Genomic DNA, 16392 nt, shown 5'->3' with positions numbered 1-16392 from the left:
CCGCGCCGAGCCGGAGCGGATTGCGGGAGAAGCCGGGGTAGGGGTGAGAAACGGCGGCGGAGGGAGAGGTGTGGGTCAGGCGTAAGGCGGTCAGCCCGGAGAGTGGGAGGGACGCGGGGCCCTTGGTGAGTGGCGGCGCGGCGGCGGCAGAGCGGGGTGAGGGCGGAGGTGAGCGGCGGGAGCGGACGGGACGGGACAGAAAGGGACAGGAGCGGACAGAAGGGCACGGAGCGGTCACGGGCTTCGTCCTGGGTGGACGGGAGTGTGGGAAGGGTGAGACGAGTCGGGAGTCAGTCCCGGGGAAACGAGTGGGGGTCAGGGGTAGGCGGCTCGGTCCGGGCTGGAGCAGAGGGTCGGGGGTCGGTTCTCAGTAGGCGGGGGAAGGATGAAGGGAGGCCGGGGGGCGGTGCCGGATGGACGGGGAGACCTGAGGGGAGTCGGGGGGTTCGTGCCGGGTGGACGGGGAGCAGTAAAGGGTGTCGGGGAGCGGTCCCAGATGGACGGGAAGACGTGAGGAGAGTCGGGGGGCTCGTCCTAGATGGACAGGGAGACGTGAGGGGGAGTCGGGGGGCTCGTTCCGAATGGAAGCGAGGGGAGTCGGGGAGTTCATTCTGGATGGACGGGGGAGCAATGACGGGAGTCGGAGGGTTTGTTCCGGATGGAAGTGAGGGGAGTCGGGGGACTCGTTCCGAGTAGAAGTGAGGGGAGTGAGGGGTTCGTTCCGGTGGACGGGGAGGAGTGGGGGGAGTCGGGATTTATCCCAGATGCAAGGGAGGGGAGTCAGGAGGTTCGTCCTGGATGGACGGAGAGTCAGGAGATTCGTTCCGAATAAAAGTGAGGGGAGTCAGAGGGTTCGTTCTGGGTGGGAGTGAGAGGAGTCAGGGGGTTCGTTCTGAATAAAAGTGAGGGGAGTCAGGGGGTTCGTTCTGGGTGGGAGTGAGAGGAGTCAGGGGGTTCGTTCTGAATAAAAGTGAGGGGAGTCGGGGGGCTCGTCCCCGGTGGGAGTGAGGGGAGTCAGGGGGTTCATTCTGCATGGATGGGGTAGGGAAGGGCTGGGAAAAGATGAGGAGGGCCCGGGGGTCTGTCCCAGATGGATGGAGGGCCCGAGGGGTTGGTCCTGGGCGGACAGGAGGGGTCAGGAGTCGGCCCTGAATGGACGAGGGGAGTTTGGGAGTGGCTGAGAGCAGCGCGGGTGTGTTTGGGGTGGGCGCTGGGAGTCCCGGGGTGGTGGTGCTGAGCAGCGAAAGTGTCAGGGTGTGTGGGGATGGGAAGGGAGCAGGGGCTGTTCATGGAATTGGGGATTATCCTGAGTTGGAAGGGATCCCTGAGGGTCACAGAGCCCGGCTCAGCTGTGGAATCCAGGCAAATCCTGGCTCTGCAAGGAGCTTTGCCCCGGTGGTTTGTGCAGGCAGGGCTGAGCCCTTGGGGTGCCAGGGGAGCATAAAAAATAAAGGGATTGGGGGCATTTGAGGGGTGCAGGAATGGGGGTGCAGTGTGGGAGGGAGGAGGAGGTTACAGCTGGGAGAAACTTCTGTCAGCTAGGCAGGGAAAATTTAGGGAAAAGCCTCATTCATGTGTGGGGAGTGAGGTTGGCACAGGTGGAGGAGGAGCAGGATGCCCTGGAAAGGTTTGGTTTTGGGATCTTTGTTGGCAGGAGGAGCCTGGGGCTGGGAAGGGGCACGTTCCAGCTGTGGAGCTGCAGCTGGGAGGTGTCAGAGGGGGTGACTGGCAGCTTGTGCTGAGTTTTGGGGAGCTGCAGAGGGCTGGGTTTAGGACTGGTGGGTGTTCCTGTGCCCCTCCATGGAAAAACTTTGTGCTTGGGAGAGAAAGTGCCAAGATTTGAACGCCAAAGTGTGACAGAGGGAGATGAATGTTGACATGGATCAAACAAATCCTGGAGCTGTGAGGGCCATCCCTGGGCAATAAAACCTGTAGATAAGTGTTTGCTTGTAGGGAAACATGATTTGGGGAAGCTGCAGAGGGTTTTTTTGAGGGTGGAGGACCTGAATTTGCCACAGGGATGCACAGGAGGAGCTCCTGGTGCTCAGGCTGGCACCAGGGGCTGGCGAGGGGCAGGGGTGCCAAGGACACTGCTGGTGTCAGGAGGTGCTGCTGGCAGCAGGGCTGCCTGGGCACTGGGACAATTTTCCAGTGGGAAGTGGAGGAGCAGCAGTTGCTGGGAGGGAATTGAGAAGCTCACTGGGCAGTATTTATTCACAGGCTCTGAGCGTGCTGGGAGGCGATTCCTGTGCTGCTGCTGCTTCTGCTGCCCTTGCAGTGTGTGCCCCTCACCTTGCTGGCTCTGTGTGAGGCAGGCAGGACCCTTCCCTTGGGATTGTTTCGGACAGAGGAGCTTGGACTGAGCCCAGCCTTTCCCTTTTCCCAAAATGAGTTCCATGCTGAGCTCTGCCCTGCGGAACCTCCCCGTGTCCTCAGCCTGGGCTGCTGGGGCCTGTGAGTATCTTTGGCTTTCGTTGGTGGGCATAAACCTCTGCTTGAAGTGTTTGGAGTGGATGCTGGGATCTGAATCTGTCCCATTCTCACCTTTAAAAGGCTGACAGTGTTTATTTTTTAATCCCAATTACATTGTTGCCTTGTTTGTCCCTTCCTGCATCATATAGGGAGGAGTCTTGAGTTAACAGAAAGTGTGTCAGGTTTATGGACAGAGTAAATCACCCAACACAGGTGGTCAGGTGTCCTACAGTGACATTATTTGCTTTTCTAATCCTTCTTGCAGAGACTAGAACAGTTTCTAACATTTTCTGGCATTTTTTCCCTTTCTTGTTTTCCAGTTACTCGATCACTCAGCTGTTCCTCGCAGTTCCAATCTGCAGGTAAGGGGAAAACACCAGAATCTCAGTGGGCCTGTGCTACACAGGGCTGTTTTGGAAGCTTAAATCTTAGAAATGGTGCAGAATGCAGAGTGGTTCAGGAGCTCCTGAAAAGCTGCAAGCAAGGAAAACTTCAGGCAAACCAGTGTTTGCAGCAGAGTCCTCTCATCCCCTGAGTGTCCTGGCTCCCAGCAGCCATTCCCAGTTTTTAGTCACAGTCCACAATGAGTGTTTGGGGTGGTCCATGCTCTGGGTTCACTGTGGGGGTTGCTCAGGTGACTCAGGCCTCAGGCTTTGGGATTTTGGGAGCAGGCCTGGACAGCAGCTCCCCATTATTCCCTGGGTTTTGGGAAGAGCCTGAAGGAATCTCCAGACAGTGCTGGAGTTTTGTCCTGGCACTGGCCTGTGGAATAATGCTGGGTCGTGACATCCCTTGTCTTGAACCTTGCCCACTGGGGAGATAATTTCTTCCCATTAGGAAGGATTTTCTTCCCATGAGGAAGAAATTCTTGGTTGTGAGGGTGATAAGGCACAGGCCCCATCTCTGGAAGTGTTCCAGTCCAGGTTGTAGGGAGCTTGGAGCACATTGGGATAGCAGAAAGTGTCCCTGTCCATGGCAGGGGGTGGCACTGGATGAGCTTTGAGGTCCCTTCCTGCCCAAACCATTCCAAGATTCCAGTTCAGGTGTCCTACCTTCCCTGCCTTTCACTTACACACCAAAAAAGGCCATTTTTCTTTATCTTCTAGAAGTCTTTGCAGGATCTATATGAAAATTGCTGATATTCTTGTCACCATCACTTCTCTCTTCACAGCCCAGCCAAAGACTAAGCAGAGCTTGGGCAAAAGTGGAGTGAAGAATGTGGTGGTGGTGGAGGGTGTCCGCATTCCCTTCCTGCAGTCTGGCACCACGTGAGTACCAGAGAGGAGTGAAACCCAGAAAACACCCCCTGACTTGCTTAAAACTCAACTCTTTCTGTGAAAAAATCTCTCTTGTTCATTTTAATGGAGTTATTCTTGGGCCTAAAGGCTCAGGAGGTGCCCTGAGTTGGGCTGCTGCAGTTATTGCAGTTTATTTAGTGCAGGAATGTGGTTTGAAGAAGATTTTTCCTGTGTTTGAATCCTGAGAAGAGTAAGGATTTATGGAGCATGTCTAGAGAAAGAAGTTGGAGAATTGATAGAGATGAAGCAACAAGTTTGACAGAACTTGGCAGGGCCAAGAATCTGCTGTAGGCTCTTCTTCCTGGTTTGTTGTGCCACCAAATCCACAGCTGAACTAGAACCACACCTGACTTTCAGGATGGAGAAGGGATTTCTTTATCCCATCCCTGCTGCTTTTCTGTGGGTTTAGTGCAGTGATTGCAGCCCCTCTGCCATGGAGCCAGGCTGGCAGAGCTGGGTGTGCCCACCTGGATGGGAGAAGGATCCAGGGAGAGCTCAGAGCCCCTGGCAGGGCCTGAAGGGGCTCCAGGAGAGCTGCAGAGGGACTGGGGACAAGGATGGAGGGACAGGAGCCAGGGAATGATCCCACTGCCAGAGGGCAGGGCTGGATGGGATCCTGGGAATTGGGAATTGTTCCCTGGCAGGGTGGGCAGGCCCTGGCACAGGGTGCCCACCCTGGATCCCTGGCAGTGCCCAAGGCCAGGCTGGACATTGGGATTTGGATCCACCTGGCACAGTGAGAGGTGTCCCTGCCATGGCAGGGGTGGCACTGGATGAGATTTAGTGTCCCTTCCAACCCAAACCAATCTCTGATTCCTTGAAATGTTTGCTCAGTGGATCATTTCTGGTCCATCCCCAGTTCTTGCTGCTCACAGGAGAATTCTGTCCTGATTTCTCTACTGACAATTTGCACTGATTTCTCACACCTCTGAGTTTCTTCCTCTGCTCTTCACCCTCCAGGTATGCTGATCTGATGCCACACGACTTAGCCAGAGCAGCACTGCAGTAAGTAAATGGAACACTGGAAGGGCTCAGAATTCTTGTTAAACTGCTGAGCTTTCAGGGTTGCAGAGCCAAGGCTCTGGGCTTGGCTCTGAACAGCTCAGGTGCTTTATTTGTCCTGGCCTCCCTCCATAGTAGTGGGTGGCTTAAGCAGTGGGGTTTGTGTTGTTTTTTTGGGGTTTTCAGTAGGTTGGTGTTGATGCAAAGAGATGCTGATGGTGACAAATTTTAGTGAATTTGATTCCCAGCTGTAGTTTTCCAGACACAGACATCAGAGCTGCTGCTGAGGTGTGCTCACATCTGGTGGGAAAAACAACCTGGGCAACACAGAGGAAATGAAGTGACAACAAGGATATTGAACTAATTCTGTAACCCTGCTGTTCTGAGGGTACAATTAGCAGTGGGTTTGTTCTGTTGAGAGGCAGAGCAAAGTGCTCTGGAGAAGAGAGAGGGCTTGGAGAAGCCTGGAGATGGCTGCCCCTGGATCCCTGGCAGTGCCCAAGGCCAGGCTGGATTGGGCTTGGAGCACCCTGGGACAGTAGAAATGTCCCTGCCATGTCTGGGATGGCACTGGATGAGCTTTGAGGTCCTTCCCAACCAAACTCTTTTGGGATTTGATGATTCTGTGAGCCATTTTATGCAATGAGAGATGTAAGGGCTATAAAGTAATTGCTTTAATGAAGTTCTGCAATGATTTATTGTGACATTATCACCAAGATTGATTGCAGCCCACAATCAGCTACACTTCCCATGGGACCCACATGCACATGAGATTTCTTCTGAGGGGGGGACAGAAGCTGTGGCTCTGCTGTTGCCTTGTTCTGCAGCCAAGCTGGCAGGAAGAGGATGTTGGAGAGGTTTTTATTTATGTGATGCAAATTCCCTTTGTTTTGATCCTCTCCTTAGGGGCCTGCTGACCAGGACCAGTGTCCCAAGGGATGTTGTTGATTACATTGTTTATGGCACAGTTATCCAGGAGGTGAAAACCAGTAATGTTGCCAGAGAGGTGGGTTCTATGCAGCATTCCCCTGGGAGTCTGATTTCTGTAAATGCTCTGAAAATGACAGATCCTTGCTAAAAAATGATTTCCCATTATTATTGTTTGTTTATATATGATTTGAAAGTATGAAGTAGTTGTGTAGTATTGTCTGTTAAGTGAGTTCCTGGGACTATAAGGAAAATTATTTTGTGATTCTTTGCTTCCTGTTGAAATCTGCTACAGATTTATTTTAGCATTGTTTTTTATCAAATTTTTATATTTCAATGCTGTGGAGCCTCTACTTGATTCTTCCCTGCAAGGGAAAGTTTTGTTGAGGGTTGCTGATCCCTCAGCTCCTAAACACCAGCTGGATTGAGCACTTCCCCAATATCCTGGGAGGAACAGAGTGTGCTGTGAGGGTTTGTTTTCTCGTGGTATTTATTTACTTATTTATTTGAGCTGCCTGCTCAGACACAGCATTCTCAGGATTTGAAGCAGAGCAGCTTTGCTGCCCTCTTTTTCCGGCAGCCAGAAAACACAATTCCTGCATTATCCTCAGGAGTCATGTGCCAGGCAGCAGCCTGATCTTTGCTAACCTGCAGCCTCTGCACCTGGAGAAATCCATGATGTAACCTGGGCTCCCTGTGCAGCCTCGTGAGTGCAAGGCCTGCCTTTGGTCACCTGCCAGTCAGATGGGGCTGCAGGGTAATTTTAACTTGGGAACAACTGCTGAACTTTCAACTAGTTGGCCACATCCCAAGTAGGGAAGGTCTCTGGGCTGCTCGGATGAGTCACTGCTCTGCAGTTTGCTGCTCTCTGTGAAGCCACTCAGCCTTGTGCTGAGTGGTCTAAATCACCCTTTTCATGTGTTGCTTTTGCCAATGAGGTGAAGCAAAGTTGATGTTGAGTAGTTGGAGGCTCTTTTGATGTGTTTTTTTTTTTTTTTTTAATGTGGGGTGTGATTAGTTTGTCTCCTTATTAAAAAATGTGGAGAGGCAGTGACTGTTCTCAGTGCAGCCTCAGCTCCTGCTCCAAAGTTTGGGGAGGGGAAGAGCTGCTGTCATAATTACTAGATGAAAACTCCATGTCTTTGTTGTCATCTCCACCTGCCAAGATGTGCTGGGCAGGGGCAGCTCTGCCTGGGACCAGCAGCTGTAGGTTTAACCTCCCCTTTTGTTGTTGTAGGCTGCCTTGGGAGCGGGGTTCTCTGACAAAACTCCAGCCCACACCGTCACCATGGCCTGCATTTCCTCAAACCAGGCCATGACCACAGGTATGTGGGCTGCAAGAACAAGCTGTGGGGTTGAGAGGGAGCTTGGGAATTCTTTTATAGCCTTTATTCAACTGGCACTGCTTGTGAACGTAAAAAAAAAAACAACTGAAGAAATGCTGGAATGGAAGGAAAAATGGGATTTAGCCTGGAGAAAAGGAGACTCAGGGGGAACCTTATGGCTCTGCACAACTCCCTGACAGTTAGGGGCAGACAGGGAGAAGTTGGGCTCTGCTCCCAGGGAATAGGGACAGGATGAGAGGGAACAGCCTCAAGCTGTGCCAGGAGAGGGTCAGGATGGACACCAGGAGGAATTTTTCCCTGGAAAGGGTGGTCATGCACTGGAAGGAGCTGCCCAGGGAATGGTGGAGTCCCCATCCCTGGAAGTGTCCAAGGAATTCCTGGACATGACACTCAGTGCTCTGGGCTGGTGACAAGGTGGAGATCAGTCACAGGTTGGATTTGATGGTCTGGGAGGTCTTTTCCAGCCTCAGTGATTCTGTGGAAGTTTTTTAGCCAACAAAATACGACATGACCTGAGTGTCTGCTGTAGGCCTGCAGCAGCATCTCTGCCCAGTGTCTGTGATAATTTGGAAGGTAAAGACTGACCATGGTGAGAAAATTGCTCCTTTTATCTTTGGCTTAGCCTAACCAGGGCTAAAAAATGGAGACACAGCTCAGACTGGGGCTGTCCTTCCCTCCCTGCTCTGTGTGACAAGGACGAGTGGCAGCCAAGTGACAGCAGCTCATGTGTAACCCAGCCATGGCCAGGGGCTGCAGGAGGAGTGCAGGAGTGGCCAGGGCTCTGTTGGGGTGCCTGTTTTCAACTTCCCTTTTTCCCTGTTGAGGTCAGGATTGAAGGCACTCGAGAGGATGGCTCACATTCAGACTCAGGTGTTTATTATTTCTTATCTGTGTCACAGTCTCACAGCAGTGAGTTCTGCAGTTCTTCACTAACAAGGCACAAAATGGCCAACTATCTGTTGGTACAAGGTCTTTTAAGGCTAAATTATCCAATTAAGAAATTACACCTAAATCATTTTCACTTTTAACCCAATAACTAATCAAAGTGTGCAATGTGGACTTTTCTGTCCAATTACAAAATACCACCCAAACCCATGAAGAAGAAGGAAGGAAGAAGCTAAAGAAGGACAACCTGCCACCACCCTAAAACCTCCATCTTGCCCCATATTTATTACCATATTCTAAAACCCCAAACTCTTAAGTTTTCCACCCTGTGCTATCACACACTTCTACCCCACTCCACACCCACAATCCCAGTGCTCTCAATCAATTCTGGAAGCTTCTCCACTGCCTCAGGTCAAATACAGTGCTGTCTTGGGGGTCAAAGTCTGTCTGTACAGAAAGTCTGAAATTCTCAGCACAGAAAGTCTGAAATTCTCAGCACCCAGAACTCCAGCAAGGGGGTGAGTGGCCCTGTCCTGGCAGTGTTCCTGTCCCTGTCCTGGCAGTGTTTCTGTCCCTGCAGGGGTGGGGATGATTGCAGCTGGCCAGTGTGACGTGGTGGTGGCCGGCGGCGTGGAGCTCATGTCCGACGTCCCCATCCGCCACAGCAGGAAGATGAGGAAGACCATGCTGACCCTGAACAGAGCCAAGACCCTGGGCCAGAAGCTCTCCCTCATTTCCAAAATTCGCCCTGACTACTTTGCTCCGGAGGTATGTTTTGGTTTTTCAGGCATTTAGATGTTTGGTTAACTGGTTTGGAGGGTGTGAGCAGCCCTTGATGGGGGAGGATTTAAGATGGGTGAGGTGTTTCCTGGTGTTCACCATGATCAATCTCTGTTCTCTGCTTTGGGTTAAATCACTGATTAATGCATCTCACAGCATTTGGGCCTCTGCTTTTTCTTCCCACATGTTCATCTTCAGTAAACCCAACTTAGTGCAAAATCTCCTTCTGCAGCTCCTGGACAAACTGTGCTGCAGATGACAGAAATAGAAGGTTTTTTACCCATAAATACAAAGGTTATTCTGAAGGGTCAGAAGCATTCTAGGGTCAGAGGAATTTTACTAGATAACAGCAGTAACCCCCTTAGTATTAGGAATATCCTCAGTATATGAATTTGATTAATTTGATTAAACATGCTTTACGATTCCTGTTCCTGGCCAAATCCTGCCGGGGGCTGGATGTCTTCAGAAAGCTGAACCATGGGGCTCAGCTCTGTGTGCTCCCAGGAGGGTTTTTGTCCCACCTGTGCTGACTCTCCCTCCCTGTGGCAGCTCCCAGCTGTGGCAGAGTTCTCCACCAGCGAGACCATGGGGCACTCTGCCGACCGCCTGGCCGCCGCCTTCGGCATCTCCCGCCTGGAGCAGGACGAGTACGCGCTGCGCTCGCACACGCTGGCCAAGAGAGCCCAGGACGAGGGGCTGCTGCAGGACGTGGTGCCCTTCAAAGTGCCAGGTGACAGTGCCAGGGCCAGCCCTCGCTTCTGGGGGCAGCTCCAGGCAGTGCTGGGGGGCTGGGTGGGTTTTGTCAGGGTGTTTGTCCCTGCTGCAGAACTGCTGGCGTGGGGAGGTGTTTGTAAACGGGATAGCTGAAGGTGGAAACACAGAGCTATGGAGTGGTTGGGTGGGAAGGGACATTGAACATCACCCAGTTCCTGCCCTGACACCTTCCACTGTCCCAGGGTGCTCCCAGCCCCAATGTCCAACCTGGCCTTGGATATTCCCAGGGATCCAGGGGCAGCCACAGCTGCTCTGGGAATTCCATCCCAGCCCCTCCCTACCCTCCCAGGGAAGAGATCTTCCCCCCAATATCCTTCCCCCCCAATATCCTTCCCCCCCCAATATCCTTCCCCCCCAATATCCTTCCCCCCCAATATCCTTCCCCCCCAATATCCTTCCCCCCCAATATCCTTCCCCCCCAATATCCTTCCCCCCCAATATCCTTCCCCCCCAATATCCTTCCCCCCCAATATCCTTCCCCCCCAATATCCTTCCCCCCCAATATCCTTCCCCCCCAATATCCTTCCCCCCCAATATCCTTCCCCCCCAATATCCTTCCCCCCCAATATCCTTCCCCCCCAATATCCTTCCCCCCCAATATCCTTCCCCCCCCAATATCCTTCCCCCCCAATATCCTTCCCCTCCAAATCCTTCCCCAATATCCTTCCCCATATCCCATCTAACTCTGTTGGAACCTGAAATGCAAGGGATTCTCAGAACTTTGGGCCTGTAAGCCAAGCTTAGAATTAAACACAGGATTTGATCTGAAACCTTAGAAAAGACTTTGGGACTTAAGTGCTAAAAGCAAGAATGTGGATTTATAATTTGAAGCAGAGACACGTTAAGCTAAGTAAAGGAAAGGTTAGAGTTTTAGGGTTTAAGATATAGAAAAAATAAAGTCGTTACAAAGGTAAACAAGGGGTGTAGAATGCAGTACTGTGGGTTTGTGTGTCATAACATGATTGGCTAAGAAAGCTTCCACTGTAGCATGAGTCCATAAGATGAAATATTTAAGGATTGGGTCAAAAATATAAATATCCTTGTTGGCAGTGTTTTATTGGTCAATAACTCCTTGAAAGGTCTTGTGACCTTCTGAGCCTTGCAGTGAAGATGTGAGCAGAACTCACCTTTCCTGCTTATGTAGAAGATAAGAAAAATAAACCACATCATCTAAAAAGCTCAGAGATCCCCTCTCTAACTCATTCAAAACTCCTCCAAAAATTCCGTCTAACACTGCCCTCTGTCTTATCTTTACTTATATGAATTTTTTCTTGCCAACCCCACATCTGTGCTAATGAGGTGACAGAGCAAGGAAAATCAGGACAGTTGGACATGGAATCCCCCTGCTCTTCCACCAGACAAGAGAAGCCACCTTTATACCTACCCCAAAATATCAACAACAAACACAAGCCCAACAAAATCCCAGTCTGGTAACTCAGATGCTGGATGGGAAAACCTGGAATGTGGCAGGTTCCATTTCACCAGGCCTCACACTCCTTGCTGGGAGGTGAAATAATCTGGGGAGAACCTTCAAACCTGTGCTGGTGTTCCCATCACCCCCAGGAGCCAGGGGCCACACTTGGCTGCAATACCTGTTCATTTGGGAACTCTGATTGGTATCTTGGAGAAATATTCCTTGTAGATCCATGGTTCCTTGTGGTCTTTATGATAAAATTAGTACTTTCTCTTAACAGGCTTATTTAGCAGTTGGATATATTTGGGTTTTCCCAGTGCTCTTTATTCCTCAAACTCAGCATGCAAATGTAAACTGATTCAAGGCCAGTTCTCCATTTAGGCTTTTTAACCTAAATTTAAATTCTTTTCTCAGCTGGGTTTCCCATGTGGTAATTTTTCCTTCCAGTAAACAGATGGCAGCACTTTGTTTTTGCTGTCATCTGAGGAAAAGTGAGGTAGCTTTAATTTTTAAGTGCTGTTTTTAGCCATGTTAAGTATCATGATGCCACAAACACATTTTCCTTTTTTCCCTCCTCACACTTGTCCTGAACCCTACAATTTTCTGATTTTTTTCCCCCCACTGGAGTCCTGATGATGAAATCCCTGTGCATGGCTGATTTTTGTAGTTGAAATGTACTTTTTTTTCCCTTCACCAGGCAAAGACACAGTCACCAAAGACAACGGGATCCGCCCGTCCTCCCTGGAGCAGATGGGAAAACTGAAGCCAGCCTTTGTCAAGCCCTATGGAACAGTGACAGCAGCCAACTCCTCCTTCCTGGTAATTCCTGTTCCCAGCACTGTCAGCCAGAGGGGAGAACTGTGCACCTGACCCTCTGCCTCCCTTACTGGTGTCATTTGGGAATGAATCTTTTAATTTCCAGATTTTCCAGGTGAAACTTGGAACCCCGTTGTAGTCTGGTGGATTTGGGTGTTGGATAGTTTCCTTTTAAAATCCATAACAAAACCCCTGAAGTTTTGGGATGTCTGACCTGTTTGCTTCTCTGTAGCTGCTTCATGAGGGTCAATCCTTGAAAAGCCCTTGGAGGGATTCTGTCCCAGGATGGGGTTGGTCACGTTGTACAACTGGAGTCAGTGGGTTTAATCTGAGCTTCACAGATCCATGGAATGGTTTGGGTTATAAGGGACCTTAAATCTCATCCAGTGCCACCCCCTGCCCTGGGCAGGGACACCTTCCACTATCCCAGGGTGCTCCAAGCCTTATCCAGCCTGATCTTGGGCACTGCCAGGGATCCAGGGGCAGCCACAGCTCTGGAGGGACAGGAGCCAGGGAATGGCTCCCAGTGCCAGAGGGCAGGGCTGGATGGGGTCTTGGGAATGAGGAATTGTTCCCTGGCATGGTGGGCAGGCCCTGGCACAGCTGTGGCTGCCCCTGGATCCCTGGCAGTGCCCAAGGCCAGGCTGGATGGATCTCTTGTGATGCCTGGAAATAGAACACAAACTTTTCCAGACAACACTAGAATGACAATATAAAAAACAAACTTTTCCTTGAAAGCCTTCAGGTACAGAATGTGGCAAAAATCCACATCCTGAATGAGATTTGTGCCATTCCATACAAGGTGGGGCAATTAGAATATCCAGCCATTATTGTCCAATTAGAGGAGCAGTTGGTTAAGTGATTCCCCCCTGGCTTCTGCCCCATGGGAGCTCTCCTCCCCATCTCCTACCCTTCCTTTATCATGTCTGTGATTACATGGTGCAAAATAAAAAGTTCTTGGAGTAGTAACAGGAAAAACGAAACAATATTTTAGAAATGCATCAATAAGAGTTTGTTCACTGCTGGAAAAGCACTGGAAGTTATAGCAAAGCATTAAACATTCTACAGCTACACATATATAAAAGGTAAAAACTCTGAGCACTTGGAGCGAAGGGAGGTGTCCCTGCCCATGGCCCATGGAACTGGATGTGATTTAAGGTCCCTTCCAACCCAAACCATTCCATGATTTGATGTGCCAAACCCACAATAAGTGGGTTTAATAATAACCCACATTTTTGTCATGTGGTGAGCCTGGGGCTTGTATCATCCCAGAATTATTCTCATTTTTGGGATGGAAATGGGAGAACAGCTGAGTGTTTGGGGTCACCAGCTTGTCCCAGGCCTAGCAGGGCTTTGAGGCTCCTCTGTCCTGGGTGGAACAGGGGAATTGTGCCTGTGGGCTGTGAGGAGGTGCTTCAGCACTGTGTGTGTGTGCTGGCATCACCAGTGACCACCCATCCCTCCAGCCACTCAATCCAGCAGCCTTGTCCTTTGGTCCCTGTGGTTGTGGGGGTGTCCTGGAGGCTCTGTTGGTTTCAGGTCCTCTCTTTCTGGGGGCTCTGGGGCTCGTTGTGTGCAGGTCCCTCACCCCTCACCTTTCTCCCTGCCCATTCCAGACCGACGGAGCGTCGGCGATGCTGATCATGTCTGAGGAGAAGGCCCTGGCCATGGGCTACAAACCAAAGGCCTACCTAAGGTAGGAGGGGCTGCTCCAGTGGCCTCTGCTCCTGCTTCCTTCTCCTCTGCCTGGCACTGACAGCCCTTTTCCTGCACAGGGATTTCGTGTACGTGTCCCAGGATCCCAAGGACCAGCTGCTCCTGGGGTAGGTGGAGATGGAGAGCTCCCCCCGCAGCCCCTGCTCCCACAACAGCCTTCTCCTGCCATGGTGGGGTTTTGGGAAGTGCCTCAGGAGATGTTGAATCTCTCCAGGCCTTCACAAGGTGGGAGAGCAGCAGTGGCAGGAACATCCCAGGATTGCTGGGGCACCTCAGCAATAGTTCTGGGGGCTGTGCCTCCCTTGGGCAGGGATGGGCCGTGAGCCCAGAGAGAAGGATGTGACTGTGGAGAAGGGAGGATGGGGCTCACAGGGAACACAGATGCAAGACTGGTGTGTTTTCCCTCCTCCAGCCCCACCTATGCCACCCCCAAAGTGCTGGAGAAGGCCGGGCTCAGCATGAGTGACATCGATGTGTTTGAGTTCCACGAGGCCTTTGCTGTAAGTGCTCTAAGGCTGGGATGGCTCCCTGTGGCCACCTGCCTTGGGTTGTTCCCAATGTCACCCTCTCCTCCCTTGCAGGGCCAGATCCTGGCTAACCTGAAAGCCATGGATTCAGACTGGTTTGCAAAGAACTACATGGGCAGGAGGTCAAAGGTAAGGCACACTCAGGACATTTTCCTGCTTGTCCTGCCCCTCCATCCCTTGTCCCCTCTCCAGCTCTCCTGGAGCCCCTTCAGGCCCTGACAGGGGCTCTGAGCTCTCCCTGGATCCTTCTCCTCTCCAGGTGAGCACCCCCAGCTCTCCCAGCCTGGCTCCAGCCTTGGGAGCAGCTCTGGGGTCTCCTCTGCACCCACTTTTCTCTGCAGTTCAGTTCAACTTTGGGGTTCCTGGGCTCCCTCTTGCCAGTGCTGGTGCTGCACAGCCAGGCTCTGGCTCTGTCCTGTGAGGGGCAGTGATGCTCCTTGAGCTTGGCTTAGCAAATCCCAGTTTGTGCAGTTTCTTTGGGACATGAGATTTCTTTGGGCTGCTGTTCCCGTTGTCGGCAGGAGGTGGAGATCCAGAGCCACAATCCCTGCAGAGGAGGGTGGTGAGGGCAGTGAGAGGGGCTCAGCCCTTGCACAGTGCAGGGCTCCCCTGAGGGGCTGCAGGTGTGGTTTTGTCCTTTGGGGGGGTTTTATCCCCTCACCAGCCATCCTGAGCTGCTTTAGGCTGGGTGTTGGGATTAGGGGGGATGAGGTGTCACCCCTTCCAGCCAGGTGACATGGGGTGTGTCCCTCTGTGTCCCTGCAGGTTGGAGCCCCTCCCCTGGACAAGTTCAACACCTGGGGGGGCTCCCTGTCCCTGGGACACCCCTTTGGGGCCACCGGCTGCCGCCTGGTCATCACTGCTGCCCACAGGCTGAAGAAGGAGGGGGGCCAGTACGGCCTGGTGGCTGCCTGTGCTGCAGGAGGGCAGGTAATGGTGCTGTGCCCCAGCCTGGGAGAGGGAGGAACCTTGGGAGAGGGCAGGAACAGCAGGGCTGGTCCTGCTGGGACTCTGCAATCCTGCTCGGTGAGCCCAGCTCTGGGTGCTGCGTGTTCAGAGCTGCCCCCAGCACCCCTCAGTCCTGTCCCTGTTCCCTGGGAGCTGTGGCCTCCTGTCAGGGACTTGTGCAGAGCCACAAGGTCCCCCCTGAGCCTCCTTTTCTCCAGGCTGAGCCCCTTCCCAGCTCCCTCAGCCTCTCCTGGGGCTCCATTCCCTTCCCAGCTCCCTCAGCCCCTCCTGGGGCTCCATTCCCTTCCCAGCTCCCTCAGCCCCTCCTGGGGCTCCATTCCCTTCCCAGCTCCCTCAGCCCCTCCTGGGGCTCCATTCCCTTCCCAGCTCCGTTCCCTTCCCTGGACACGCTCCAGCCCCTCCAGGTCTCTCCTGTCAGGAGGGGCCCAGAGCTGCCCCCAGCACTGGAGGTGCCCCAGCAGTGCCAGCACAGGGGACGGGCACTGCCCTGGCCCTGCTGCCACCCCAGAGCTGGCACAGCCCAGGGGCCATTGGCCTCTGGCACATCTGGGCACACCTGGGCTCGTGTCCAGCTGCTGTGGCTCATGTTCTTGATAGGAGTCTGTGTCAATAATAATTAGTCCTGTCTCTGTTAATGAGCCATTCCTGTGCTGTTTTGTCTCTGTCTGTCCCCAGGGTCACGCGATGATCGTGGAGCTCTACCCCCAGTAACAGCCCTGGCAGTGCTGTCCCTCCACCCTGTGCCTGGCGATGCCATTTCAATGCACTAATAAATCCTACACCCAATCCTTCTTGGAGAGGGGATTTGTGGCCTTTGTCAATCCCTTTTAGCTACTCAGCCAGTAATTTTTATGTAATGAGCACGCTCTATTCCACTTCCAGGAGAGGAGCAGTTAACACAGCTCTGAGTCTCTGCAGGCTCCTTGGGCGAAGGACAAGGATCCTTGTCTGATCCCTCTGGTAACCCTTCAGGATTTCTCCCACGGGGGAACAAAAGTTATTCCAAAGCTCTGGATGGAGAATTAAGTTTGGAGATCAGGAGCACGTGAAGCAGTGGAGGTGGAGGGGCTGAGAGGGGAGGTAATGCTGTGGGAGGAGCAGCTCAGTGGGGCAGTCCCAGGGGCTGAGCTGGGCTCTGAGGGGGCACTTTGCTCCACACTGTCCAAATGCTGTTGGAATGAGCAAATTGCATCTGACAAATGAATGTCACTGATGGAACTGCAATAAATCAGGACAAAACCCACTTCTGGCTGTTTTCTTTCCCTCCCTTCATCTGAAATGCTTTGGGGACTGTTCCTGTGGTGGAGGCTGAGCTGACACCAGGTGTTGGCTCCCTGAAATCCTGGAATCACAGCTGGTGTGAGTGGGCAGTGGCTTGGAGATGTCACCTAATCCACCTTCTGCTATGGCAGGGACACTTCCACTGTCCCAACCCCAATGTCCAGCCTGGCCTTGGGCACTGCCAG

At 52.5% G+C, this 16392-nt stretch overlaps 1 protein-coding gene across 3 annotated transcripts; it reads left to right on the top strand.

The window, feature by feature from the left end:
• Positions 1 to 101: 101 nt before the first annotated feature.
• Positions 102 to 16169, top strand: HADHB (hydroxyacyl-CoA dehydrogenase trifunctional multienzyme complex subunit beta). Of its 3 annotated transcripts, none has more exons than XM_063153258.1 (16): positions 102 to 125; positions 2221 to 2454; positions 2793 to 2834; positions 3644 to 3740; positions 4731 to 4775; positions 5679 to 5778; positions 6937 to 7024; positions 8511 to 8698; positions 9260 to 9440; positions 11596 to 11717; positions 13331 to 13410; positions 13490 to 13537; positions 13843 to 13930; positions 14012 to 14086; positions 14723 to 14887; positions 15602 to 16169. In XM_063153258.1, exons 2-16 carry the CDS (start codon positions 2388 to 2390, stop codon positions 15635 to 15637), a joined length of 1422 nt encoding a protein of 473 aa, XP_063009328.1. In that variant the 5' UTR covers positions 102 to 125; positions 2221 to 2387; the 3' UTR covers positions 15638 to 16169. The 3 variants fall into 3 exon arrangements, with proteins under 3 accessions (XP_063009328.1, XP_063009330.1, XP_063009329.1); XM_063153260.1 differs by having other exon boundaries at positions 104 to 168; XM_063153259.1 differs by lacking the exon at positions 102 to 125 and adding an exon at positions 161 to 273.
• The last annotated feature ends 223 nt before the right edge of the window (positions 16170 to 16392 follow it).

The sequence above is a fragment of the Melospiza melodia genome, chromosome 3 (assembly GCF_035770615.1).
Source record: "Melospiza melodia melodia isolate bMelMel2 chromosome 3, bMelMel2.pri, whole genome shotgun sequence".
Taxonomy (NCBI): domain Eukaryota; kingdom Metazoa; phylum Chordata; class Aves; order Passeriformes; family Passerellidae; genus Melospiza; species Melospiza melodia.
The sequence above is the reverse complement of the archived record's forward strand: the minus strand, read 5'-3'. Positions and strand labels throughout refer to the sequence as shown.